The following is a 27,806-nucleotide window of genomic DNA, read 5'->3' as shown; positions in this document are numbered from 1 at the left end:
CATTGCCATGTCCCTGTAGCTAAGCCTTTTAGGGTCTATTTAGCTTGTTCATTAGTAAAAACCATGTTTAGTGATTAAAAAATCAATTTTGGAAGACATCATAAAAGGAATGTCTTGGATTTGATTTGCCTTTATTTTGTTATATTGATTAGAGAATATCCTGAAATGTAACTGTTGCCTTTTTTAATCTGCAGCCTAGTCTCATGGGGAATTTTAAAATAGTTTATTCTCAGGAAAGTTATTTGGTTAGTGTTAAACAATCTCAAATCTCTGCACAATAAAATTTATATTTATCTGTGGCTATTAATTGCTAAATGGGATCATTTTTATTTGAGTGATTCATTTTGAGGCATGGACCAGTCAAAAGCTGTATAATTTTACTTTGGCTTTCTTGTGCTTGCCAGTTGCATAAAAAGAACAATGTAATTAACCCAATGTAAAAAAGAGCTTTAGGTTTTCTTTGCATAAAATTAATTTATAAATGGAGAAAAGGCAATAAAAACAAACTTTTGCAATAGTCAGTGAATTATATAATATTTGAAATAGGAATAAAATTTGGTCAATAGGTGAAGGGAATCCTTCATTTCCTTTGTGATGAGTAAAATCTAATGTGTAATCACCTTTTTCCTGTCCCCAGTGTGGAGGAAAGCTAGCTAGGGTTTACTTATAAATTAGAAGCATTAGCATTTATTAGTGAAAAAGAGAACACCTGGGTCAGAAAACCAAGAAAAAACCTATTTATCCTTTAGGAGAGACAAGGGTTCAACCTGGTCTGCTTCTTCTCCCAAGTCCTCTACCATGAGCTGTTCAGGAACAGAACTGAGAGAAGAAACAGCACTTTCCACTTCCTCCCTCCCTCCCCCAGAAGAGGCTTCAAGCTGATTGGTCAGCATCACCCAAATCCCTTGGTTCACTGGACTTGAGGGTGGTCTTGTTGTTGAGTTCAAAGTCCTTAGCTTCTGAAAACAATATCCTCTTGAGGGCTGGCCAGGTGTGGTTTTAATTTAATTATCTTTAAGTAGGTTAATCAGCAAAGTCAGTCACTCTCAGTCAGTCTCACTTAATAAATCTATATTAATCTCCTCAGGTTGGGGCCTTTGGGCGTTGACAAAAGCCCATTATTTCTTACATTCCCCACTGTGCTTGTTAAGAAACATAGTTTCCTTAATGAAGCAATAACATTACAGATACTTATGACTAACAATGTAAAGGGAATGAAAAGAGAAAAAAAGAAATTGAGTGACTCATTGACAAAAACAACAACAGCAACAAAAAACAACTAAAAGGGGCACTCCCCTTTAGTAGATGGACATTACAAATAGTGTGTGCAATGGGAAAAGGAAAATGTCCATTTAAGTCTTTGGAAGTCTTTTCTCACATGATTCTTGGGATGTCCTCTGGGTGTAGTTGTAGAGTGAGTCTTTCAGGTGTGGATGCTGATGATCAGCTGGAAAGTTTCCTACAAAATTGATCTTAACATAACTTTAAATAGCTTTGCCAATAACCAAATCAAACAATGAGAGTTCTTAAAAAAATATGTCTAAGGAAATTGTAAGGGCTTAAAATTCTAGCTGTGATGTCTAAAATTTAATGAGTAGTCACCTTAAATTATAAGCTTTAGCAAGAGTTTAGCCTTTTAAGTATTTATTAAAGTGCATTAGAAGTTAGTGAAGAGAGAGAGAGAGAGAGAGAGAGAGAGAGAGAGAGAGAGAGAGAGAGAGATTGAGAACAGATTCCTTATAGCATGGGAAATCCTAGTTTAGGTCTATTCAGTATAGCCAGAAAGAAAAAAAAGCCTTCCTTTCCTAGCAGCCCATGTGAAGTCCTCCCTATTCTGCCTGTCCCTGCCGCCAAGCCACCATCCGGACGTGAAAAGGCCTCTCTCCGCTGTGGCTTCTCCCAGAAGCCCCCTGTGAAACAGAAAACAGGGCTGTCCACACACACACACACACACACACACACACACACACACACACACACACACACACAGCTCCAAGCTAATTGGCTGGTAACACTGATTGACAGGACCCACAGGCAGCAGACATCACTTCCTGATGCTAATCTGACCTTTGAAACCCCAGAAAGGTCACTTCCAGACACCAAAGTCACATGGTTTCTTTTCAGGCCAGAGCTCACAATGGCCCTCCCAGCGGGGAATATCATTCCAATTCTCACATTAAGAAAATAATTTTTATCTTAATTTCATCACTTTTTGCATCATCTGCCTAATTATCCTCATGCCATTATGAGAAAGTAAAGAATCTAATATAACTGGTAACAGATGCCAAAGCCGAATTCAAGATCATGTTTATCATGACACCCAAGATAATTATGGGGTTACCATAAAAGAACAGAGAAGGAAGAGAAATGAACATTACCAAACTTCATGGCTCTGCAGACAGCCAATGCAGTATGTTGAGGGGAAACTGAGTCAAGCTTAATTAGATGCATAGGATGTCCCTGGCATCAGGCATATAGGAGGGGAATCAAAGTCAGTCGTAGAATGAGATGGCATAGCCTGGCCGTCTGCTGCTATGTGGGGGGAAAATTAAACCAAGAGAATCCAACCTCAGCTCTTGCCAATGGCCATTCTCTTCTGTGACAGTTTAATGCCTGCTCTTGTATGTATTACTCTCATGGATGGCTAGCATTATGGCTGCTCAGGATCTGATAACTCGGAATAAAGGCATTTTTTTCTTTCTTTCTTTCTTTTTTTTTTTTTTTGGTGAGGCAATTGGGGTTAAGTGACTTGCCCAGGGTCACACAGCTAGTAAGTGTCAAGTATCTGAGGCCGAATTTAAACTCAGGTCCTTCTGAATCCAGGGCTGGTGCTTTGTCCATTGCGCCACCTAGCTGCCCCAGAATAAAGGCATTTAATGTCTCAAATGGTAAGTCCCCATAATCAAAGTCTCACATGGATTTAACAACTGAGGATAGTGATGATAGCAAAAAATGTGAATTAGCTTTATGACTTAGGATATGATATTATTTGTTTTAAGCTAAGTAAACCTTTGTGAAAAATCAGAATATATTTTAATACAAGTTAAAACACAATCTTAAAAGAATGAAAATTTCTATGAAAATAAACCCATACTATTAATTTCAACATGTAGATGCAATACCATAAAAAAGAAACCCTTATGTAACATCTGAACTGGCATTATTATTCATTATTACATAATTTCCATGAATGCACTACTTCTCAAGTGTTGGTACTGGTTTTCCGTGAGAGCAATGGATCCAAGAGTCCTTCTCTCCAATTTTGATGACAATTGGAGTTGGCAGCAATACCTGGAAAGGACCTTCCCAAGCTGGTTGCATCCCACTAGTCTGCTGAAAATTTTTGATATATACACTGTCTTCTGGTTTCAAATCATATAAGGAGAAGTCCAAGGGGCCAGCCTGTACTGCTGCTCCTGCCTCGTGGAGTTCATGTAGCCTGGCTTATAATTCCTGTATATAGGAAGAAACAGAGGTATCCCCTCCCACCCCCCTACCCCCCACTAATGCTGTATATACTGGGGAAAAAGGTTTTGCTTGGATAGGGGGATGGCCGAAAAGCATCTCAAAAGGTGATATATGTAGTTCTTTCCCAGTGGTATTTACATTTTAGCTGGTAATTCCTATATGTTCTATTAGGCCTTAAAACAAAATAATATATTTCTTATTGTTAAAATGAAGGCAGGGTAGTGGGGGTGATACTTTAGGGGCAGGGATATTTCCTGGAACATTGTCAGTTCCTCCTTAGGCTGTCCTCTTGTGTTACCAACGTGCAAAGCCTAGGTAGATATACAGAGCCAGTTTTTGATAGATTTTCTTCAATGAGGTTTTGTTTTGTTTTTTTTGTTTTGTTTTTTTTAGTGAGGCAGTTGGGGTTAAGTGACTTGCCCAGGGTCATACCGCTAGTAAGTGTTAAGTGTCTGAGGTCGGATTTGAACTCAGGTACTCCTGACTCCGGGGCCGTTGCTCCATCCACTGCGCCATCTAGCTGCCCCTCTTCGATGAGTTTTTATCCTTGTCTTGGTTTTACCCTGCTCATACCACCAGTGCAATCTCAGGAAATGTGCACTTATTTTAATATTAGTCTAAGGATAACATAATTAGGAAGGTAAATGCTGTAGGAAAAAATATCATGTTCTCATAAATCAACTTATAAGTGATTTTTCAATTACCTGCTATCTTGGACTGTTTGTGATCCTTTTCATTAATGTAGGCAATCCTGAGTTGACTATGTAGGATATAGTATTTTGTATACTGATGGGGAAAGGACATCTTTCACTTTCTAGAAAAAAGGCATCGAGGCAAAGTTTTCTCCCCATCCCTGCCCAAACTGGGCCCTGGATTGGAGCAGTCTGCCTGCAGCAGTAAGTCCAGAGGAGGGTGAGTATTTTCCTTTTTTTCCTTCAATTTTCTTTTCTCTTTCAACATATACTCACCTATATTTTAATGTTTCTAAGCCCAATGTAACCTCTAAACTTCACTAGTTGAAATGTAGCACCTGCTTCTCTGAAACAGTTGCCTTCCTCAATTCATTTCAAAACTTTCTGTGCCCTTGTATCAGTGAAGGGAAGTAATTATTGGCATGTTGGGGGAGATTTACCCCATTCTTAATGTCTTAGCCCTTTTCCTATGTAAACATAAGATCAAAGAACTAGAGCTAAAAACCATGTAGTGGGACAGCTAGGTGGTGTAGTGGATAAAGTTCCAGCCCTGGATTCAGGAGGACCCAAGTTCAAATCTGGCCTCAGACACTTGACATTTACTAGCTGTGTGACCCTGGGCAAGTCGCTTAACCCTCATTACCCTGAAACAAAAAACAACTCCACTCCCCCCAAAAAAGCCATCTAGTGCAACCCTTTAATTTTACAGATGAGGAAGCTGCCTTTGTCCCTACAAATTTCTGAACTATTTTTATTATTCTCATTCACAGCAGTAAAAGAGTTAAAATTAAATTTAAAAGGATTAAAATAATGCTTAACTTTTGTGCTATATACTATGTTTATTAAACTTGGGGCAAAAAGCCCCATTTTTATTGATGATTTCCAGTAATGTTTCTTTTTATCATTTCCAATGAGTTTGGGTTATTTCCAACTAAAATCCTGATATTGATGGGTTTAAAATGGAATTCCACTCCAGGAATCACCATTATTTTAGATCCTTTCTATATCAACAGAAATATTGACAGAAATATTCTTTAACATTTAGGCTGATTACCTTTGAGAGAAAAAAATTTGGTGTTTAGCACTAAGATTTGAGAAATCTTAATCAAGGAAAGCAAGGATTAGAGTGTATACATTCTGATAGAAAAAGGTGATTTCTGAAAGTATGAATATTTTCTGCCTTAAGAATATATTAGGTATATATGACTAATTAATTTGGTCTCAACAATGACCCAGTAATGGTTATCCAGGAAAACATGGAGAGGCCACTCTAAATTGATCTGATCCCCTGAGTTTGATTTGCATTGTCTTACCTAGCAACTGCCTTATCTAGCCTTCTTCTCCCTTTGGCAGCTCAACTGTCCTGATATTAAGTTAAATTCTTCAATAACCACCTGGTGCCAGTAGCCAGTGTACATCTGGTTAATATCTGCCTAGCATTTAAGACATCCTCTTCTAGGTATCATGTTAGAAGCTATCTGTCAAGAAGACTATCTTTTAAATTTGACAGCTATATCTGCTTTCCTTACATAAAGGTGATTTCTTAAGTTTGGTTAAGTTTCTTGCTTGTGTCATCCTGACTCTTACAACTAACTGCTTTGGAATTGAACTGCTCTGCATAATCTATAAACAATGTCATTATTATGATTTGTAGATTTAATCTGCTAACTTGGTACCAAACCAGATTTGTACTTGGGAAAAAAGTGAGCTTACACTTATAGAAAGTAAGCTTGATAGAGAAGAAGACTCAACAGGAACTCATCTCCTTACCCTAGTATTTCTTGTTGATCTATTGTTTCCAAAGATAAGTTCCTATGTTGCATTATCTAATCACCTTTATATCTTTATACAAATCGGTTTCTGTACAAGATGAAAAGTCTACATCAGAAATCTACATTGAAAGAACAAGTTTCATTCCACATTTACTATGTGCTAGGAACTATGCTGAACACTAGGAATGTAAAAGGAGGCGAAGGACAGTCCTTGTCCCCAAGGAATTCACAACCTAATGGGGGAAACAACAACAACCGTATGGACTGAGAATAATGTGAATTATTCTTCCATAGTAATAGGAATGTAGTAGACCTTAAGAATTAAAATGGAGGAGAAATGATCTTTAATTTTCTCATAGATGATCTTTGTTTGGATGCAATAATACTCATTAGAAACTATAGAATAACCGGATAAGAGGTTTTCATTGCTTGAGAGATCTATCTTTTCCTTCCTTCATTGTTCCTTATATGTCTTCCAAGGATAGAGAAAAGAGAAAGTGGCCATTGAAGCTGCCTTCATACATCTGAAAATACCCTTAGAGGCTTGGGAGAAGTGATAATTAACTGGGGATCTGTGAACTTGTATTTTTAATATTTTGTTCATTGTATTTTAGTATAATTGGATTCCTTTACAAATCCTATACATTTTATTTTATATTTTTTAAAACATTCTGACCACTGCTAGGTTTATATCCCAAAGACATCCCAAAAAAGAGAAAAAAGACCTATTTGTACAAAAATATTTACAGCAGCTCTTTTTGTGGTGGCTAAGAATTGGAAATTGGAATTCCCATCAATTGGGGAAGAGCTAAACAAGCTGTGGTATATGATTGTAATGAAATATTATTCTGCTATAAGAAATGACAAGCAGGATGATTTCAGAATGGCCTGTATAGACTTGTATGAACTGATGTATGGTGAAGTGAGCAGAACCAGGAGAACATTGTGTACAATGACAGCAATATTGTTTGATGAAGAACTGTGAATGACTTAATTATTCTCAGCAATACAGTGATCCAAGACAATCCCAAAGGACTGATGATGAAGCATATTATCCACCTCCAAAGAAAGAACTTATATTGATTAAATGCAGATTGAAATATGCTATTTTCCCTTTCTTTCATTTTTTCTTATATTCAAGTTTTCTTGGACAAAATGACTAATATGGTAATATGTGTGGTTATAATTGCACATGTATAACCCATATCTTACTGCCTCAGGGAGGCCTGGGGAACAGAGGGAGGAAAGGGGGGATAGAATTTGGAACTCAAAATTTAAAATAAAAATATTTATTATAAAAATATTATTCTGAGAAAAGGATCAAAGACTTCAACAGAAAGTCAGAGCAATCCATGACACTAGTAAGGCTAAAAGAATCATCTTGTTGATCCAGAATGTGATTCTGAAAGAGCATTTGCATAAAGGATCCTTATTTTTCACCTTGTTCAGGATTCTTGGAGGAAAGATATGGAAACCTCAGAGCTGTGGCAGGTTCCCAAGGACCCACAAATGAATTACCTTAGGGATACTTTCTTAAATTAAGGAAAGATGGACAGGAACAATTGACCATTTCTTAAGTTGTTCATTATTCTTTAGTGAATGGGGGTGATTATCTCAAAGTTGAATTAAGATTAAGGGTAACTGGTGCAGGCAATATGCCTTTCCTCTTTTGACTAAAAATAATAGTGGAAGGAGGGAACCTATGTAAATTCCTTAAGTTGATGATATCAAATCAAGCCTCTCTTACAATGAACTCATTTGAGATGCTATTGCTATTTTCAGGACATGAGTGATCATTAAAAAGCAAAGAGATTCATTTAGTATATTAAAAAGCAGTTTCTAAAGGTAAGGATATTTTTCCATTGTGAATTTAATTCTTTTATTATTTCTTAATTTTATAATGGATACTTTCCATTTCTACAAAAACTGATTTATTCCTTTTAATCTACAGAAAAAATAAAGGAAGATGTTTGTGTTTATAGTGTTTGCAGTTAGAGTAAGATAAATTCTACTTGTGGATTGCCTAATATTCAGTAAATAAAAAGCACCATCATTCTTATTAACATTCATATGAAATGAGAATAAAAACAAACATTTCTAATGGCCCTTTCATCCATAATTTAGTTTGGTGTCAAGATTTTCACTTAATGATGTTAATTATTAATTTTATTTTCTACCAACTTTAAGAGACCAGATATTGAACATTCCTGTTTGGTTGTTGTCTGTGTAGTAGCTCTTTTACCTACCAATGGCCATACATTATATTCCACATTACAACGTTTTTTGTGGATCAAATTGTTTTCGTAAATATTTATTATTAAAAAGATATGGAATAGGGGCAGCTAGGTAGCGCAGTGGATAGAGCACCGGCCCTGGAGTCAGGAGTACCTGAGTTCAAATCTGGCCTCAGACACTCAACACTTACTAGCTGTGTGACCCTGGGCAAGTCACTTAACCCCAATTGCCTCACTAAAAAAAGAGAAAGAGAGAGAGAACGAGAAAGATGGAATGGTAATGGCAGGAACAATAGTACATGTTTTCAAATTTGATATATTCTCTTCTAAAATGAATTATTTTCTTCAGTAAAATAAAGCAGGCTTGGGGCATTTACACAGTGCATACCAGGGACTTTATTATGTGAGACGATTTATTACATGTAAGACTATCTTCAAGCATCCTGCCTTATAGGTGAGCTTGTTTGTAACAAGATTATTTAGGCAGTTGAGTGACAGAGTAGATTGAGTACTTGACCTGGAGCCAGAGAGACCTGAGATTTTTGCATTAGATACTTAGTATCTCTCTTTCCCTGAGCAAGTTTCTTAATCTTTATTGGCCTCAGTTTCCTCATTTTCTAAATGAGAATAAATAGTAGCACCTCCCTTACATGGTTATTGTGGGAATAAAATGATATATGTAAAGCATTTTATAAAGCTAAGTGCTATATAATTGCTAATCTCTTGCTAATATTATCATCATGCATCTTTTGACATTCTTTGATCTGGTTAAAAATAACCCTTTATTATGAATTAGTTGTGTTGAGTTGAGATTCTACTGCATTTTCAGTGTTCTGTAATTTACTATATTTTGTAACAAGGATTATTTTATTTAGTGCCTCTGTTAAGATGCAGTAATAGTAATATCTGAAACTATTAATCTTTTGCCAACACTGGAAACTCCTCATACATCATTCTGCCTTCTGAATTGTAATTAGAAGTAAGGTAGTGGAGTACAGTGGAAAGACTGCTAACTCTCAAGTTGAAGGGTCTCAGTTCAGATTCTGCCTTTGAAGTGTACAGTGTGATTGGCTAGATTACTTGCCCTTTCTTGTCCTTAGTTTCTTTTTTGGTAAAACGTGAGGGCATTGATAGTTCTAAATCTGCTATCCTGTGACTTAATTCCAGTTTGAGCTCTACCCTTTATGCATTCAGCAAGCATCGTGAGCAGTACACTTCACCCCCTCTGCCTTAATTTCTTTTTTTTTTTAATTAGCAACAAACATTTATTTTATTTTCCAGTTACATTCATTTTCATAAGATTTAGAGTTCCAACTTTTTCTCCCTCCCTCCCTCCCTCCCTCCCTTTCCTCTCCCCTCCACAAGATCACAATCAGGTTATATATGTATAATCCACAAGTGTTCTTTTTATCAGTTCTTTCTATGGGGTGCATAGTAAGCTTCCTCATTAGTTCCTTGGGATTGTCATGGATCATTGCACTGCTGAGAGTAGTTAAGTCATTCACAATTGCTCATTGAACAGTATTGCTGTCACTACCCACAGTGTCCTCCCAACTCTGCTCACTTCAGTATACATTGATGTTCATTAGTCTTTCAAGGCTTTTCAGGGATCATCCAGTTTGTCATTTCCTATAGCACAAGACCATTCCACTACAATCATATAACACAGCTTTTTCCATCATTCCTCAAATGATGGACATTCCCTTGATTCTCAATTCTTAGCCTCCACCAAGAGTTGCTATAGATATTTTTTTGTACAATTTTCCCCCTTTTCTCTTTTTCATGATTACTATTGTTAATTGTTTCCCTTCCATCCTATTCCCTTCCCCATAATATTTATTCTATTATCCATCTTCTTTCATCCTATCACTCTTCAAAAGGGATTTGCTTCTGTCTGTCCCCTCCCCCACTCTGCCCTTCCTTCTTTGGCCCCTCTCTCTTTATCCCCTTCCCCTCCTATTTTCCTGCAGGGTTAGAGAGATTACTCCACCCAATTGAGTGTGTACATTATTCCCTCCTTGAGCCAATTCTAATGAGATTGAGGTCTTTGAGCCAATTTTGATGAGTGTTAGGCTCATTTACTGCCCAGATTAAATAGATTACTCCACCCAGTTGGGCGTGTCTGTTAGTCCCTCCTTGAGGCACTAATTTCTTCATTTGTAAATTCATAAATATGGACTAGATTATCTCTATTGATTGTCTTATAAAGAGAAGAGGTTAAGAAAAAAATATTTCTTCTAGAGATGGCAAAGGGCTTGATGTTCTTAAAGGGGCATATTTGGTACAAGGAGGGATCTGTGATCTCATTGGAAATTTAAGTTAAGATGTTAGGAAGCATTTTGTGGAGTTTCACTAAAAGGAAATGCTGAAGGATATTGCATCCTGGGAGAAAGGACAAGCATCACTACATGGTTTGTAGAACATCCTTTCTAACTTTGCAATTTGGCATGTTCTATTTTCTTAAACTTCTTAGATCCAATTGGTGGAAAGTTTTTGTTTTTGACCATTAATAAAGGCTTTTGTTTGCTTATTTGTTTAGTGGGTTAATAGCAGCCTACCTATAATAATGATGATTCATGTGTATATAGCACTTTATGGTTTTTAAAATACTTTCCCCACAAAAAGTATAGTCATGATTCCAATAGGAATCTATTCCTATTGAGACTGGAAGAGGCCCAATCTGTGACAGAACCAGGTTCACACCAGGTACTCTGACTACATATCCAGTGCTTTCCGCACACACTTCATTCTCTTAGAATTTTTTGGCCTGTGCTGTCTTCTTCTGTAGCTTCTCTAAGCATAGAAAAATGAAAGGTTGCTGAACTAGTAGGATTGCCTTGGTAAACTATTTAGGAAGTAACATTTGATGACTGAGCTATTAATGTTGACTTGGCACTTAGGGTGTTGCACTGATTTCTTCAGATTTTGGTGCATTCTGACTTCATGTTATTGAACTTTATTCTGTGGAACTGTGAAATATAGCTGCAGACTCTTTCCAATTATGTTTGCTTATTCAAAATCCTTGATTATTCTATCCTCCCTGTGTACACATTAAATCATGTTGGGTTGGTGCTCTTATATATGGGCAAATAAACTGAATTTAAATGTCAGCACCTAGTGGAGTATCACTAAAGAAAAGGTTCCATTCTTCTCTTTTCTTTATCTCAGGCTACAAAATGCAAAACTGGTTTTTGAGTTACAAAATATGCAGCAAGGTGAACTCAAGCTAAAATCCGTTTCAGGTTTTGTTTATAATTTCTTTGACATATGTGTCGGTGTGTAGTGGGTAGTATTAGATTCTGTGTTCCTATGTGCTTTTTGTAACTATGGCATTTTTCACTTTAGACCAAGTATACTCAAAAGGATCCATATTCTCATCAGTTTGGGTGTTCCCTTCATTAATGTGGATTGCATTTCATCCATGCCTGCCTGTCCTGTGTGACTTTTATCATCCTATACCTTTTTTTTTTTAAACAGGGGGTCCATACAGCATGCTTGAAGTCATCTTCTTTTTTTTTCCTGACAACCTAAGGTGAGGGAGACATTTTTTTAAAAATGTGACAGAACACTGAGCCAATGGTCCAGATAATTCAAATAGAATTGGCTTCCCTTATGTAGATACTTCAGTTAATCTGATCCCCCTCTCCCTGAATTATCATGATAATTTTTCTATATAACCTGGCTCAGCTCTTGAATTCTCCAGACAGCTATTCCACTCCTGTTTTAGCAACTTTCTCATACTGGAGATACCTCTACTCTTATGGCCTCTTCCTTTTCAGAACCTCTACTTAAGGAAGTACCTCAGCTGCCCATCTAACCAGGTCTTCCTGCTTCTCCAGACAGTTTTTCCACTTTAGACACTTTTTAATCCCTTCTTTGTGTTGTCTTCACTCAAAAAATGTTAGCTCCCTGTATTTGTATTCCCAGTGCTTAGCACAGATATTGCTACATCCTGCAACCTTCGATTTTTAAACATTTCTTTTCTTTCATTTACATTTTAGAACAAAAATGGAAGAGATATTTCTTTTTTAAGGGATTTTGGTACATATGGAGAGGAAATCCTATGAAGAAGCACAAGAATTTAGATTATGATGAGTTGATCATTTCTCTGCATTTTAAACACTGTACTTTTAAGAAGAATAGGGCAACTAGGTGCCACAGTGGATAAAGCTCCAGCCCTGGATTCAGGAGAACCTGAGTTCAAATCTGGCCTCAGACACTTGACACTTTCTAGCTGTGTGACCCTGGACAAGTCCCTTAACCCTCATTGCCCCGCCACCCCAAAAATAAAAAAATATAAAGAATAAAGAGACACAGAAAAATATCGAGGTTTGTTTTGTTTTTTTACCATTTTAAGAGATTTCCTACCTCCCAATACAAAAGTTTTTCATGTCTTAGCTATGAATGCAACTATGGTTGATCCCCAACTCCCCAGTTTGATAGTGATTTTCTCTTCCATCAAGACCATTAAGACCAAAAGTAATAAAAGCCTTTATCTACCTTCCTTTAAAGCATAATATTGCTACAGTTAAATTGTCTGTATAAATTAGCATAGGAGGTATTTTTGTTGATTTCTATTAATAACACATCAGCAGAAAAAGAGATGTTACTCTTTGGTTTGTTCAAATGGTGTTGTTTTGATTTGAGTGCCAAAATTCTGGTTTAATATAGAATATAGAGCAAATTGTATGTTAAACTGCTTCTTTTGTCCACATTCCACCAGAATATCCTCTAGGAAAAAAAAAACCCTCAAGAATGTGGCACTAATGTAGCTAAAGTCTGAGCATAGGAACCAAAACTAGCATCAGGATGAGCAAGAGTCCATCCAGTAAGAGATACATTTCTTCCAAAGAAACTTTTTCAAGAGAAATTCTTACACCCTGATAAGTTCTCTCATAAACTATGGCCTAGTTATCCTGCTACATTTTAAAGTCATACCCTTGAGTATTTTTATTGTGCTTTTGTTTTCCTATATTTATTTAAAGGGAATTCTGTAAACAGGGTGGAACAGAGCAAGGAATTAACATTACATGGTACCAACTATGTGTCAGGCACTGTTAAGCACTTTGCACAAAGCTCATTTGATCCTCACAACAACCCTGTGAGGTAGGTACTATTATCCCTCTTTTACAGTTGAGGAAACTGAAGCAAACAATGGAAACACTCTCTTTATAAAGGGCAATGAAAATTCAGTACTTGACATAAGAAAATTTATATGTGGTTATAAACATATGCAATTTCCAATTTAATTTGTTGATTTTCAGGAAAACAATCATTATACTCTTTTTCTTACCTCTAAGGAAAAAAAAAACAAATAGGAAAGAGAAAAATGAAACCTGTTTCATTTGTTTAAGGTGACTTGGAACCTGTTTGTGGGCTCTTTGGCATTGCTGTTACTCCACTAGATCTAAAAATAACAAGGACTCTTATCTTGGGAGCATTTTGAGACTGTTTTTCTTAGTCAATAAATGTGGCTTTGAGACACTCAGTGTTCATATTGCCAGAAATAGTTGTAAAAACGGCCCTTTTGAAGACTGAAAAGCTCATGGTATTAACAGTGGACCCAGGTGACAGGAATGCTGAGAAGGACGAAGGCGGATTTGTGTGGGTAATGAAACGCTGCTTTGAAACAACCAGCAAAACGCAAGGGTTCTAATCCCTTTTCAATAAGGGCTGGCACCGTTTTCATTCAGCCTGACCTCTCTGGTGAGTGGCCCTGAGATACTTCTTGAGCTTTGGCTCCTTGCCAACACTTGTCATTTTACACCCAGCTTCTGCCACTTGCAAGAGAAGACTTTCCTTTTAGTGGAACAAACTTTTCTCCTTTTCTACTCTTTGTAGACAAGGGATCCTCTTAATGACAGTTTTTTTTGTTATTATGAGACGAGTTTGTGCTAAGTTTAGCAGTTCATTGTGGCTTTAAGTTCTTGTTGAATCTCATTCTAAATAAATCATAATTTGTTGTTAGTTGTTCCCCATAAAAATAATTAGAAACAGGAAAGAATTATTCTTAAAACAAGACATACTCAAAGAAACTGTATTCAGATTAAGTACATATTTCCTTCTTTCAGACATTGTTTTCCATGGAAAGCAAAAAAAGCAATCATCTCCCATTATTCAGAAGCTGGTAAATAATTGTAAGGGAAACCCCTGAAGATCATTTTTCCTTGTAATGAATGCTAAACTCTCTCTGACAACTCCACTCTTGCCATCTACAAAATGATACTTAATTATGTGAGGAAGCTCTTGAGCTTAAAGCCACTGGAAACTCTTGCGTTTTTTTAATAAGGATTTCACTATTGCTACACTTGCAAGAACTGTGTTTTAAATATAAAAGTTCAAAATGTTTACAATTAAACAGAGAGAGTAAAAAACTAATGACCCAGCTATTGCTTTGCTGCTAATGGAATGATACTCATTCAATGTTTTCATCTCAGTTTAAATTAGAATTCCCTATGGATGTGGATTGAACCATACTATTTCTTTTGTTTTGGGTGCTGTTGTTTTTCTTTTTGAGGTTTTTCCTTTTTGCTCTGATTCTTCTCTTATAACATGACTAATGCAGAAATATGTTTAATATTATTGTACATATATAACCTATATCAGATTACCTGCTGTTTTGGGTGGGGGGAAGGGAGGGTAGGGAGGGAGAAAAATTTGAAATTAGAAATCTTATAAAAACAAATGTTGAAAACTATCCCTACATGTAACTGGAAAATAATAAAATACTTTTATAATTAGAATTCCCTGTGCTACTCCAAACAATCATGATTGAAATCAGCGCCACTATTCAAAATGAACCATTTCATTGAACAGTTCGAACAAATTCCTTATGGCACTTAAGGCCCCCACATTATTTTTATTTTATTGTACCTCCTACCAGAATACTACCTGCGGCAGTGAAATTTCAACTTACAGTGGCTGTCAGATTGTTGGAGCGTGTAGCTCTTGGAGACAGGATATTTAAAGCAAAAGGAGGAGGAGAAAGTCATCTTAACGAAAAAAAAAAAAGTGGAATTATAAACAGATAACACCCTCTACTTAAGCTGTGACCACAGCCATTATCAGAAAGACTGTGCAAGGCAGGCTTTAGTAATGGAGTGAGTTAATGCATAGAAGGGCATTTGTAAACCTTAAAATCCTAAATAGATGCCAAGTAATACCAATAATAGTCACTAGAATAGACATTCAAGGTTCTAGATAGGCATTTTTATATGCCTATAATAGGATATGCAATCCCTGATTGATTTTTGTAGCAGGATCTGGGATTACATTTGAAAGTTGCCTTCATAAATAGGACAGAATGAGATAATACTTATGAATAAATTGTTAAATTTTAAAGTGCCATATAAATGCTACCTATTGTTATTATTGATCACATAGTAAGTGTACATGTGAATTTTGTGTTTCTACAACACAAAAGTGATTTGCTTACCTCCTATCGTGTAGGGCTTCTTTTCAATATACCCTAGATCACACTGCAAATGTGTCCTAGAATTAGGGTCAGCTGTTCATTTTGAGGCCAATTATAATCCTTAAGACAAACACATTTATGACTTTTTTCCAGGCTACTTGTAAAGGCAGTTGCAGGGGGGGAGCTTTCTTTGTTACAGCACATCCTTCCAAGCAAGGGACATTAAAATGATTTATATTGTTTTGCCTGGTGGTAGATAGGAACAAAACTTTGTTCTTGTTCCCCTCCTCCCCCTCCCCTCTGATCTTTTCCCATCCTCCCTTCCCCCCCCCCCCCAGGAACTCAAATTGAATTTGGGTGAAATGCTTATAGTACAGTTTTTTTCTTGAAAAAAAAAATTAATGGGAAAGCAAGAAACATGAAAAAAGTGGGCTTCAGTCTGTCGCTCAGAGTCAGTCACTCAGAGATCATTCTGGAGGGGGATAGCACTTTTCTGCATATAGCTCTTTTCGAGTTGTCTTGCATCATCAATCATCTTGATCAAAGTACCTAAGTCTTTCACAGTTCATCATCATTATAATATTGATGTTAGTATCAATTCATATAAGAAAGGTTTTTCTTAAAACATCCTGTTCATCATTTCTTATAGCACTAGAGTATTTGACCATAATCATATACCACAATCTGATGTATGTATGTATGTATGTATGTATGTATGTATATACACCTCTTCTGTTAATCAGGGAAGTTTATATCCATTTCACTTAGGCTATCAGTTTTACTGGCATATAATTGAGCAAAAGAACTCCTAATAATTGCTTTAATTTCATCTTCATTGGTGGTACATTCACCCTTTTCATTTATGTTATTTGCCAATGTATTTTTCCTCTTTCTTTTTTTTTAAATCTAATTAACCAAAGGTTTATCTAATTTGTTGGCTTTTTCATCAATTCAGCTCCTAATTTTATTCATTAATTCAATATTTTTAGTTGGTTTTTTCCCTATCTTTCAATTTTATTAACCTCTCTTTTTATTTTCAGATTTCCATTTCTGTGTTTAATTGGTGATTTTTAATTTGTTCTTTTTCTAGTTTTTTTAATTGCATGATCAATTCATTGATCTCCTCTCTCTTTTATTGATATATGCATCTAGAGATATAAATCTTCCTCTTAGTACTGCTTTGTCTATATTTCATGAATTTTGGAATGTTGTCTCATTCTTTTCAATGAAATTATTGTTTTCATGGTTTGTTCTTTGACCCACTCATTCTTTAGGATTAGGTTATTTAGTTTCCAATTAACTTTTAATCTATGATTCCAAAGACTTTATTGAATATAATTTTTATTACCGCATTTTCTTTCTTCCTTTCTTCCTTTCTTCCTTTCTTTCTTTTTTTTGCCTGGTGGTGGATAGGAACAAGAGGGTTAAGGGACTTGCCCAGGGTCACACAGCTAGTAAGTGTCAAGTGTCTGAGAATGGATTTGAACTCAGGTCCTCCTGACTCCAGGGCCTGTGCCTTATCCACTGCGCCACCTAGCTGCCCCCACCTTATGTTCTCAAAGGGATGCATTTAATATTTCTGCTTTTCTGCATTTGGTTGTGAGGTTTTTAATGCCTTAGTGTGTGGTCAGTTTTGTGAAGGTATCATGTACAGCTGAGAAAAGGGTATACTTCTTTCTATTCCCATTCAGTTTTCTAACTTTTCTAAATTTTGAAACATCTCCTTAACTTCTTATTCATTTTGTGTTTAGATTTATATACTTCTGAGATGAGAAAATTGAAGTCTTCACTAGTAGAGTTTTACTATTTCCTTCTGTAATTTATATTTTTTTTCTTTAAGAATTTGGATACTATACTGTTTGATACATACATATACACATACATATATATGTTCACATACATATGTTTATATATATATTTACTATTGATGTTTTTTCATTGTTTACTATCTTTTTAGTAAGATTTAGTTTCCCCAATTATCTCTTCTAATTAGGTCTGTTTTTGCTTTCCCTTTGTTTGAAATCATGATTGCTACCCCTGCCTTTTTTACTTCAGCTTCGATTTTGCTCGAGCCCTATTTTAAAAAAATAATCCCCGGGCATCTATGTGGTGCAGTGGATAAAGCACCAGCCCTTGATTCAGGAGTACCTGAGTTCAAATCCGGCCTCAGACACTTGATACTTACTAGCTGTGTGACCCTGGGCAAGTCACTTAACCCTCATTGACCTGCAAAAAAAAAAAAAATAATAATCCCATGATAGTTTAATTGGCATTACACTAAATCTGTAAATAAACTTATAATAGGTTATATCACTGTTTGTACTATATTGGCATGGCCTAATCATGAGCAATGAATATCTTTCCAATTATTTGGATTCTTTATTTCTGTAAAATATTTTGTATTTGTATTTACATGTCTTGGCTGTGTCTTAGGTAGAGTCCTAGACACATATTTTGGAATTGTTTCAGATAAGACTACTCTTTCTATCATTTCGTCTGGATTTTGTTTTTGCTATATAGAAAAGTTGGCCATTTGTGTAGATCTTTGCATCGTTCTACCTTAATGAATCTTTTCTTCCAGCTCTTTAATGATTCTCCACTCTAGCTCCTTATTTTGACTCTGTGTGTCTTTCTTTCTCAAGTGTGTTTCTTGTAAACAATGTGTTGTTAATAGACTGCCTTCTAATCCATTCTGTTTTCTGCCACCATTTTATGGGGGAATTCATCCCATTCACATTGACACTTATGATTACTAACTCTGCATATCCTTCCATCCTATTTTCTTCTGTTTAATGCATCTCTCTTTCTCTCTCTTTGCCCTATTCCTCCTCAAAAGCCTGTTTTGCTTCTGATTACTACCTCTCTTAAACTGCTTTCCTTTTCTATCACCTTCCACTTTTTCTTATCCCCTTTCCATTCGTCCATTCTATTTCCCTGTTGGGAAAGATAAATATCTTTACCTACATGAGTGTGTGTGTGTGTGTGTGTGTGTGTGTGTGTGTGTATTATTCCCTCTTTGAACCAATTCAGATGAGAGTGAAGTTCAAGCTTCCACCTCCCACCATTTTCCACTCCACTGTAAAAGCTCTTCCTTGTATGACTCTTATGAGATATTTTTCTCCATTCTTCCTTTCCCTTCCTCTACCTAGTTCATCCCTCTTTCTCACTCATCCATTTTTAAAAAAATTGTCCCAACATAATCAATCAATTTACTTTTTTGCTCTTTATTTAGAGCCTTTCTAACTGCCCTAATAATGATAAAATTTTTAGGAATTCCACGTATCATCTTTCCTTATAGGAATGTCCTCTTTGATGTTTACCTTTATATGCTCCTCTTGAGTCTTATATAAATGTCATACTTTCTGTTCATCTCTAGTCTTTGTGTCAGGTATGCTTAAAAGTACATTATTTCATTGAATATTCCTTTTCCCCCTTAAGGATTATACTCAGTTTTGTTTGTGTAGATTATTCTTGGTTTTAATCTTATCTCCTTTGTCTTCCAAAATATTATGTGATGTTTAAAATCTGTTATGACTAAAAATCTAATGTGTGGTCGCCTTAAATTAGAAACTTATAGCAGCAGTCTTTGGGCATTAAACATTTATTAAGATATATTAGAAGTTAGCAAAAGAAAGAGGAAGAACATGTGGAGTTCAGGAAGAAAAAACCTAGCTACCCTGGCCCTGCCGCCACCACCAAGACCTCCCCCCCACACAGCTCCAAGCTAATTGCCTGGTAGCATTGATTGACATGACTTACAGGCAGTTCTATGAATAGATGTAACTTCCAGACACCAGGCAGCTTCTGGATGCTAATCGCAATTCGCTCTCCTCAGGGGTTGTTGCCTTGGTTTTCACAATGTCCTTCTCAGCAGGGGGGTGGCACCCTGATTCTCACAATTATATCCCAAGCCTTCTACTCCTTTAGCGGGTTTGTTGCTAAATTTTGTGTGACACTCACTGACTATGACTGCCCAATATTTAAATGTTACTAGGGTTTTTTGTTCGTTTTTCTGACTGCAGTATATTTGAATGTTTGGGGGATTTTTGTCGTTGTTGTTGTTTTTCTGACTGCTTAAAGAATTTTCTCTTCGACCTAGGTTCTCTGGAATTTTACTATAATATCTCTGGGGGTTTTCATTTTGGGATCTCTTTCAGAAAGTGATTCATGGATTCTCTTGATGTCTAGGTTCCTTCTTTCATTAAGGCTTTCAGGCAGTTGAATAATTTTTAAATTAGCTCTCCTTAATCTGTTTTCCTGGTCATTCGTTTTTACAATGAGATAATTCACATTTTGCTCATTTTTTTTCATTCTTTTGATTTTGTTTTATGGTTTTTGATGTTTCATAGAGTCATTAGCTTCCACTTGTCCAATTCTAATTTTTAAGGAATTATTTTCTTCAGTGATCTTTTATAACTTTTCCCATTTAACCAGTTTTGATTTTTGGTTTTGTTTTTGTAGGGCAATGAGGGTTAAGTTACTTGCCCAAGGTCACACAGCTAGTAAGTGTCAAGTGTCTGAGGTGGGGTTTGAATTCAGGTCTTCCTGAATCCAGGGTCGGTGCTTTATCCACTGCGCCACCTAGCTGCCCCAAAACTTTTACCTTAACAGTTTTGATTTTTAAGGAATTCTTTTCTTAAGGGAATTTTTATGCCTCTTTTTCCATTTGACCAATTCTGTTTTTTAAGGTGTTATTTTCTTCAGTATTTTTGTGTCTCTTTAACCAAATTATTGTCTCTTAATCATTTTTTTTGCATCACTCTCATTTCTTTTCCCAGTTTTTCCTCTATAACTATTATTTTATTTTGAAAATCATTTTTAAAGTCTTCTAGGAATTTTTGTTGGACTTGTATCAAAATCACATTTTTCTTTGAGGCTTTTTTGGGTAGCTATTTTGACATTGTTCTCTTGAGTTTGTTTTGATTTTCCTTCTCATCATATTAACTTTTTATGGTGGAGTTATTTGTTGTTGCTGTTTGATTATTTTTTCAGCCTATTTTAAAAATTTGAACTTTATGCTAAAGATGGGCTTTGTTCCTGGGGTGGGAGTGTAGGCACACTCTCCCAAGTTTTGACCTTTTCTGCACTGCTCTTTTCAGAGCTAGTTCTTGGGTGTTTGGAAATTTTTGGTGCTTCCAAGGTGCTATGATTTAGGGAGAGGTGTGGTCCCTGATCCCTTGTGGCTGAAGCACTTTGCTCTTAAGGGCCCCTGTTTGCTCTCTGCTCTGGAACTATGACTGTCAAGTGGGTATAGGCAGTGGAACTACCAAATAGCAACTGGTCCTGCATCCAGTGCTAGCACAGAGGACCCTTGTAATCTCTTTGTGATCAGTTTCCAGATCCCCTTACTGTCTCTGGCTTGATTGCTTCTGAGGCTGCTGCTGCTGTCACTGCCTCCAAATCCCACTGCTGGTATTGCTGCCGCGTGTACAGCCTTCTCTCCCAGGTCACAGACCTCTCTCTCCGAGCTCCCTGACCTTTTGTTGGCTTTGCCACTCCAGAATTCAGTTTGGGGCTTTATTTTAAAGTTGCTTGGAGGGGAATACCAGGAGAACTTGGCTTCTTCCTCTACTCTGGCCCCCCAAGGTTTCTAAGGATGGCACTTCAGTAAATGCAAGCTCATTAATGTCTGCATGTATTCTGCTGAATTTCAGTAAAATCAGGGCTTTGTTACATGAAATCAACCTTTACTGCCTTGTGACCTTGGACAAAGTCACTTCCCTCGTCCTTAACGTCCCCATTTGTAAAATGAGGAGGGTTGGACTGGATGTCCTTGGAAATCTCTTCTAACTTGTGAACTATAATCTAAAGAAATATGATCTTTTATTTGGGGGAAGAAAAACAAAGCTTTTAACAAAGACTTGGGATGTCTGCTTTTTTTGTTGTTGTTTACAAAAATGTAAGTGTGAAGTTGTGTTTTTGTTTTTTGTTTTTCCCCATGATGCTGTCTGTTCAACCTCATTAGTACCAGAATCGTTGCTTTGGGAGGCAGTTTGATTTTCAATTGAAAAACAGACTTGAACATACTGTTTTGTTGCTGCCTATTGTCTCTGCCAAACTTTTATATATGAAATTCAGATTTCTTGTTTAGCGAATTTGGTTAATTACTACCTCTTTTCTTTCTTTGTTCATTATAGGGAAGAAACTCTTGGGAGCAGCACTTCCCCTTGATTTATTACAAAACCATCCTCTTATCCCAAGAGCAATACTTTTAATGACCCAAACAACCACAGAGATGTGTAAAAGCCTGTGTTGAATATGATTGTAAGCTACCCCTAGAGATAAGTTAAAATAACAATAATAATAACCTACTAACTATGTAGCCAACTCTCTCCTAAGAGGCTTGTAAATTGTTGCTTGTTATGATAGAAATTAATAGCAGAGGTCGTCAGCATTTAGACATCTAAATAACAAAAGCATTTTCTTCTCTGGGCAAATTCTACTTCCTAACACTTTTATACAATTTTCTTTTTCATCTCTCATCCCACCCTACTCCAATCCACTCCCCTTTACCCCTTTAAACTCCATGGCATTGGCTTGCAGAATTTCCCTCCTGTTCAGTACACCTGTGCTCAGTTCCAGCTGCATTTGTGTACTGTGAAGGAACGGGCAAGGAAGCCGCTCATGTAGCTTATCCCCAGATCCCAGGAAACCTTTGATGATGGTGCTCATTGTGGACGCAAAAGGCTTTCAAATCCTGTCCTGGAAGATTCTCCGCATTTGTGACAATAGACGTCAGCAGCCTGTTGCCCTCATTATCCTTAAGCGAGCACCTGCCTCTCACCCTTCTTTTCTCAGGATTTGTGTGAAATAACTCCTAATCAAAGCAAAACAGCTGTATTTAAGCACTTTGCAGGGTATGGTTTTGATGTAGCTATATCAAAGAGAAGAAATGATCAGACATCATCTGGACGCTGCTCCCCCATCTGCATAGGAATTTTATTTTTTATAGTTGCCCAGCCACTTGCAAAGCTGAGAAAAAAGGTTCTAAGTTTTCCCAGGTTTGTCAGAATCTCTTAACCATGTTTTGGACATATATAAAATATTTATCTCATATAAAATGTAACATTTTTATAAGAGTTCAGGCCCTCATCTCTTCTTGCCTGAATCATTCTAACAGTTTTCTAGCTGACCTAACTCTGTCTCCCTCTCCACCTCTTTGACAAGTCTTTCCTCTTTTTTTCCCCCTTGTTCTCTGTATTGATTTGATAGGCATAATCCCCAGTAATCCCCATTCGTATAGGTAACTAACATACTTCCAAACTAATCCTGGGGATTCTCATCTAGTAGGAAAGTCTTCCTAAAGCTCCACAGTGCCTCTAGAATAAAATACAGTACTCACTTTTGATGCTGGCATTCAAGGCCCTCCACCATCTAGCTCCATGCTGTTTTCTTCATGCAATCTACTGTAACTTTCTTCTCACTGTCTCTCATTCTTGTTAACTTTGAGTGTATCTGATCCTAGAAAATAGGTCTCTCCCTTAGTCTCTATCTTTCTGGTTTTGTTCCCCAACCCCCCCCCCGCCCCCATCTCTGTTGAAGTCTCCCTTAAGGGATGACAAATCAAGTGGTATGCCATGAAGCCATCCTAGTCCCTCACCCCAGCTGAAAGGGATCTCCCACTCTGATGTTTTATGAAACTTTGGCTAGACCTCTCCCTGGAACATATAATGTGTTCCATTATATACAAGTTTGTTAGATCTTTTTTTCATTCCTTATCATAGTGTAAGGTCCTTCAGAAAAAGGGTATTAATCATAGCTGCCTTTGCAGCTCTAGTGCCTAGCACAGTACCATGCATAAAATAAAATGTAATATTTGTTTAGCTGAAATGAATTCCTTTTTTCGAAATTAACTGTCTGCTGGAATAGTTCAGTAATAACTGAACTCCAAATATAAGCAAAATAACTGTACTTAAACACTTTAAAGAGTATGATTTTTTTCCTGGCTTGCACGGTTTTAAAATTTTTCCCCTAATCTTGCTCTCTTACTTAACCATGTATAAGAGCAGTGGGTATTATGTCAAATTTTGTAGAAAAGTATCCAGATACTTAATGTGAAATCTGTTACAACATTTGCATCTCAAGATTTTTTTTAAAGTTAAAGTTTTTATTTTAGTTCCTTATGAAGTTATATGATATTTAGCAAAGCTCAGGGAACCTCTCGTCTAATTAAATACCACTGACTTACAGAAGAAAAAAAAAGATGTCATATGTAAGTTTCAGATATTTAATGGGAATTATTCTTATTGTTTTATTTTTAGAGGATGAAAAAAATGTTAAACTTACTAGCTTTTCAAGTTTAGAATAAACATCAGTTGTAAAATGATATCTGGTTCCTAGACAAAATTGTTAGAAACAGTTTATGTCTGTATCCAACCCTTCTATACCTTTCCTTGGCCACTTAATGTACTGATCCCTTGTCAGGACCTATGAAAACCTACTGTCAGGAATGTAGCTATCAGGAATTTTCAGTTTGTGTAAATTTAAGTCAATGTGTGATCCTGTATGGGGATATATTTTATTTTGTTTCTAAATGTATAATGGAAGACTTTCCTACTGGGAAGGAAATGTTCTGGAACAGTTGGGAGTCTACCTAGTATATTAGGAATCCATATAAATCAGGATTAATAGGAAGTACCTATAGTACTTGTGAAATCATACAGGGACCAGGAGAAAGGAAAAGAACCAAAATTGAATTATACTCTTAATCGAATGTCAGTTCTTTGAGGAGAGAGAACATTTTGTATTTGTCTCTTCCTAGTCCCTAGTTTAGTGTTTGACATGTCAAACTAGGCACTTATTAAATACTGATTGGTTAACTTGTTCGAGAATTCCAGTTAACCATACCAAAATTAAGGAAAGAAAAATATGCTTTTTTAATAAACGAGCCAAATCTCATAATATGTGTTCACTCAGGGCAATTACTTCTGTACCTGACACAACCATGACTAAAAAAGGGCACGGAATAATAGAGGCAGTAGTTTAAAAAGGAAAAAAAGATACCTTTGTATATATCAAACCACTTTTAAAACAATTTCATATTTAATCCATAACAACCAGGATTTCAGTTGTTTTCTAAGTTAACTTTGTTACCCTTGTATATGATATGTGATGTTAGATACATAGGAGTAAAAGGATTGGAATACATAACCAACCCAGAATTGCCCAGGAGAAGTGGGATAAGAGATGTTATCAGAGAGTGGATGAGAAGAAAAGATGGGTTAGTCATGGAGAGGCATAAGTTATGTGGGCAGCACATGGATTCCATCTACATCTGCTTATTGTCAAAGGAGCCAAAAGAAGCTTCCTCCATACTTTGAATGAACCCCCTGTGAAGGATTTACAGGAAGATGCCACAAGTTGCACAAAGTGAGAGGATGTGATAGGTTGAGATCTTCACCATTGGGACATATCAGTGAGACCATATAAATCCATACAAGTACCATGTTGTCCTTCTGATTCTTCCCAGGTCTGTATGTTCTTAATAGTCTTCATGTCTTAGTTAAAAATGAGTGGGCGGAGAAAGAGGAATTTTTCCAAATGATTCTCTGGTTCAGGTCCAGTTGACTTTTTTAGTTTTAGAGAAGCCAATGCCAATTTCAAGTTCCATTGATGAATTAGGGAAAATAAAACATACCAATTTAAATTAACCAAATTTATGTAAGAGCTATATGTCAATCTTTGTCCAAGAAGTAAGTACTAAGAAATTTTAGTTGCCCAGGAAGTTAAATAAATAGGAAAGTATAAAGTATTATTGTCATGCTACAAATGAAATTATCTTGGCAGTGTTTTTGGACTCAAGCTGATGGGCAAGAAAGCTTTTGGAGCAGGCACTGCTTGAGGCTAGAAAATAAAACGTTGGTGTGATTACTATTTGAATGGAAATTCAGATATGTGATTCAAGTCCTAATAAGAAATCAAAGGATTGTACTTAAGCTAAAACTTGTGAGACTCCCCTTCTTCTCCCTCCACCCCCCAGCTTAAAATGGTAAGTGAAGCAATGTTTAATAACCTTGAAAGAAGATCTAGGTAGACATTTATTCTGTAAAACAGAGAGAGAGGAAATGTCAAAAGAAGTGCTTTAAAGTATTTTATTTCCCTTCCTACCCTTTTGGAATTTTTCGAAAGTCTTTGAAGGTTTATTTTTATAGGTTTACTAGTTCTTTCCTCCATCTCAAGCATCCTGAAGCAAGAACCCCATTCCTTTTTCTTTTATTTTTCTTTTAGCTAACTTTCCATAATCAGTCTGTGAACCACATGAGTAACAACAAATCAAAGCAAGGCTTCAATGAATGTGAAGGACTGCTTCTCATTAACCTTTTATTGGCATTCATCTTAGAACCTGGCTTCTTTGATTTTGTTGTTGAAGGTTAGAAGAAAGTTTCCAGGTGCCTTGTGAGTTTTTCTTATTTTTTTCCATCCTAAGCTTATTGTTTAGTTGGAAAACTGTTAGAATTTGTGGCCCCAGGAAAGTCACCTTCATGACACATTTCAAATAGTGCCTCTTTGTAATTTTGTGAGTATGTCTACTTTCTGCTTTTTCTAATTTGTATTCTTCTTTTTAGAAAGATACTAAAAAATAAAATGCAAATACATATCAAGAAAATTTTCATTCCTTTGAAATAAGAGAATGACAGTATTATACCCAAAAGATGGAATTATTTGTATCTACTTCTGGGTTTCAAGATTAAAATATTTTAGGGTCCTCTCAGTCTTAGTCCTCCACTAAAGTCCTCCTCTGTTCTTTCTGTGGAGTAAAGATGACCCTGTGTCTTTGAAGGCTATGCCAGCCAGTTCTGCTTTGAAAATACCTAAAGTATGTATGTGGCTAACTATCCTGCATAAGTTTAGAAAAGCAACAAGTATTTATTTAGTGCCTATTGTATGTCAGGTACAAAGATAAGAAATGAGACAGTCTTTACCCTCAGGATTCTATCATGAAAGACATTTGTATGTATCGCTAAGTGATACCATTTTTTAGCCACTGTAATTCATGAAAGAAGATCTTCTAAGGCATTGTCGGTTATGATTGGCTAAAGAAGAAAAGGTACCCACGCTGATGAAATTAGATTTTTCAATTATTAAAATAGAAATCCAAGTATTGCTTATCAGTACTCAAATGAAATAATATAAAATATTGCTTGATTGCTTTTATATAAGTTCAGGACACTGGTGGGTACTGTGCCAGATACAACGAATTATCAGCCTTCCATAGTTTATGATCTGTTCTGGGGACAAAAGACATAAAAAACCATGACCCAAGTGAGACATTATAGTGTAGGTTCTATATCATTGGCATAATGTTACAAAAATTCAGTACAATGGTCACATGGTCAGGAGAGCTTCATAGCTCTAGAATTAGAAGGGACATGATGTCATTTAATCCATTTGAACAAAGGCATACAGTCTGTATTTGGGGAATAGTGGGTACACTGGATTGGGGATAGATGTAGATGTAGAGGGAGATAGAAGACAGACGCAGAGTTTGAGTGAGGGCTGTGAGGGAGGTCTGGTAGTACCATTAATATAATCACAGAATTTGAAAGTTCACAAGGACCTCAGTCACCATTTAGACCAACTCATATGGAAAAGGCACCCCCAGGGTAACATCCCCAACAAGTGGTTGTTCAGCCTCAACTAGAAGACTGAAGAAGTGGCGATTCATCACCTCTCTGGAAACCTTTTCTACTTCTGGATAGGTTTAACCATCAGAAAGTTTATCCTCACATCTGTCTTGCCTCTTGGCAACTTCCGTCTATTGCTCCTGGTTCTGCCCACAGAGACCAAACAGAATAAGTCTAGTCCCTCCTCCACATGACAACCCGTACAGATACTTGAAGATAGTGCTCATGTACTCCTTGAGCCTTCCCTTCTCAGCTAGGCAGGCCCAGTTACTTCAACCAATTCTCATGGAATATGGAGTTGAGGCTCTTAACCATCATGGTTTCCCTCCTTTGAACTCTGTGAGCTTATCAGTGTCCTCCTTATGCCATGGCACCCAGAACAGACCACAAACTCCAGATGACATCTGATAGGGGTGGGGAGTTGGAGGCGGGGCTGTTAACTACCTGTTCTTGGAAGCTGTCTCACTTAATGTTGACAAAGATTGTATCGGGGTTTTTGGCCACCGTATTAAATTTGCTGACTCATATTGATCTTATAGTCCACTAAAACCCTTAGCTCTTTTTCAGAGCTATCTAATGATATGTCTGCCATCTTATACTGG

At 36.5% G+C, this 27,806-nt stretch overlaps 1 protein-coding gene across 3 annotated transcripts in view; it reads left to right on the top strand.

Moving 5' to 3' along the window:
• The window catches only part of GSTCD (glutathione S-transferase C-terminal domain containing), a 185,534-nt gene that overhangs the window by 43,634 nt on the left and 114,094 nt on the right, over positions 1 to 27,806 (top strand). For all 3 annotated transcript variants that reach the window (XM_043971200.1, XM_043971201.1, XM_043971203.1), the window contains one exon: positions 4,287 to 4,380. In XM_043971200.1, coding sequence (XP_043827135.1) covers positions 4,287 to 4,380 — 94 coding nt within the window. The remainder of the gene's footprint in view (positions 1 to 4,286; positions 4,381 to 27,806) is intronic.

This window comes from Dromiciops gliroides, chromosome 6, assembly GCF_019393635.1.
Source record: "Dromiciops gliroides isolate mDroGli1 chromosome 6, mDroGli1.pri, whole genome shotgun sequence".
In the NCBI taxonomy this organism is placed as follows: domain Eukaryota; kingdom Metazoa; phylum Chordata; class Mammalia; order Microbiotheria; family Microbiotheriidae; genus Dromiciops; species Dromiciops gliroides.
The sequence above is the reverse complement of the archived record's forward strand: the minus strand, read 5'-3'. Positions and strand labels throughout refer to the sequence as shown.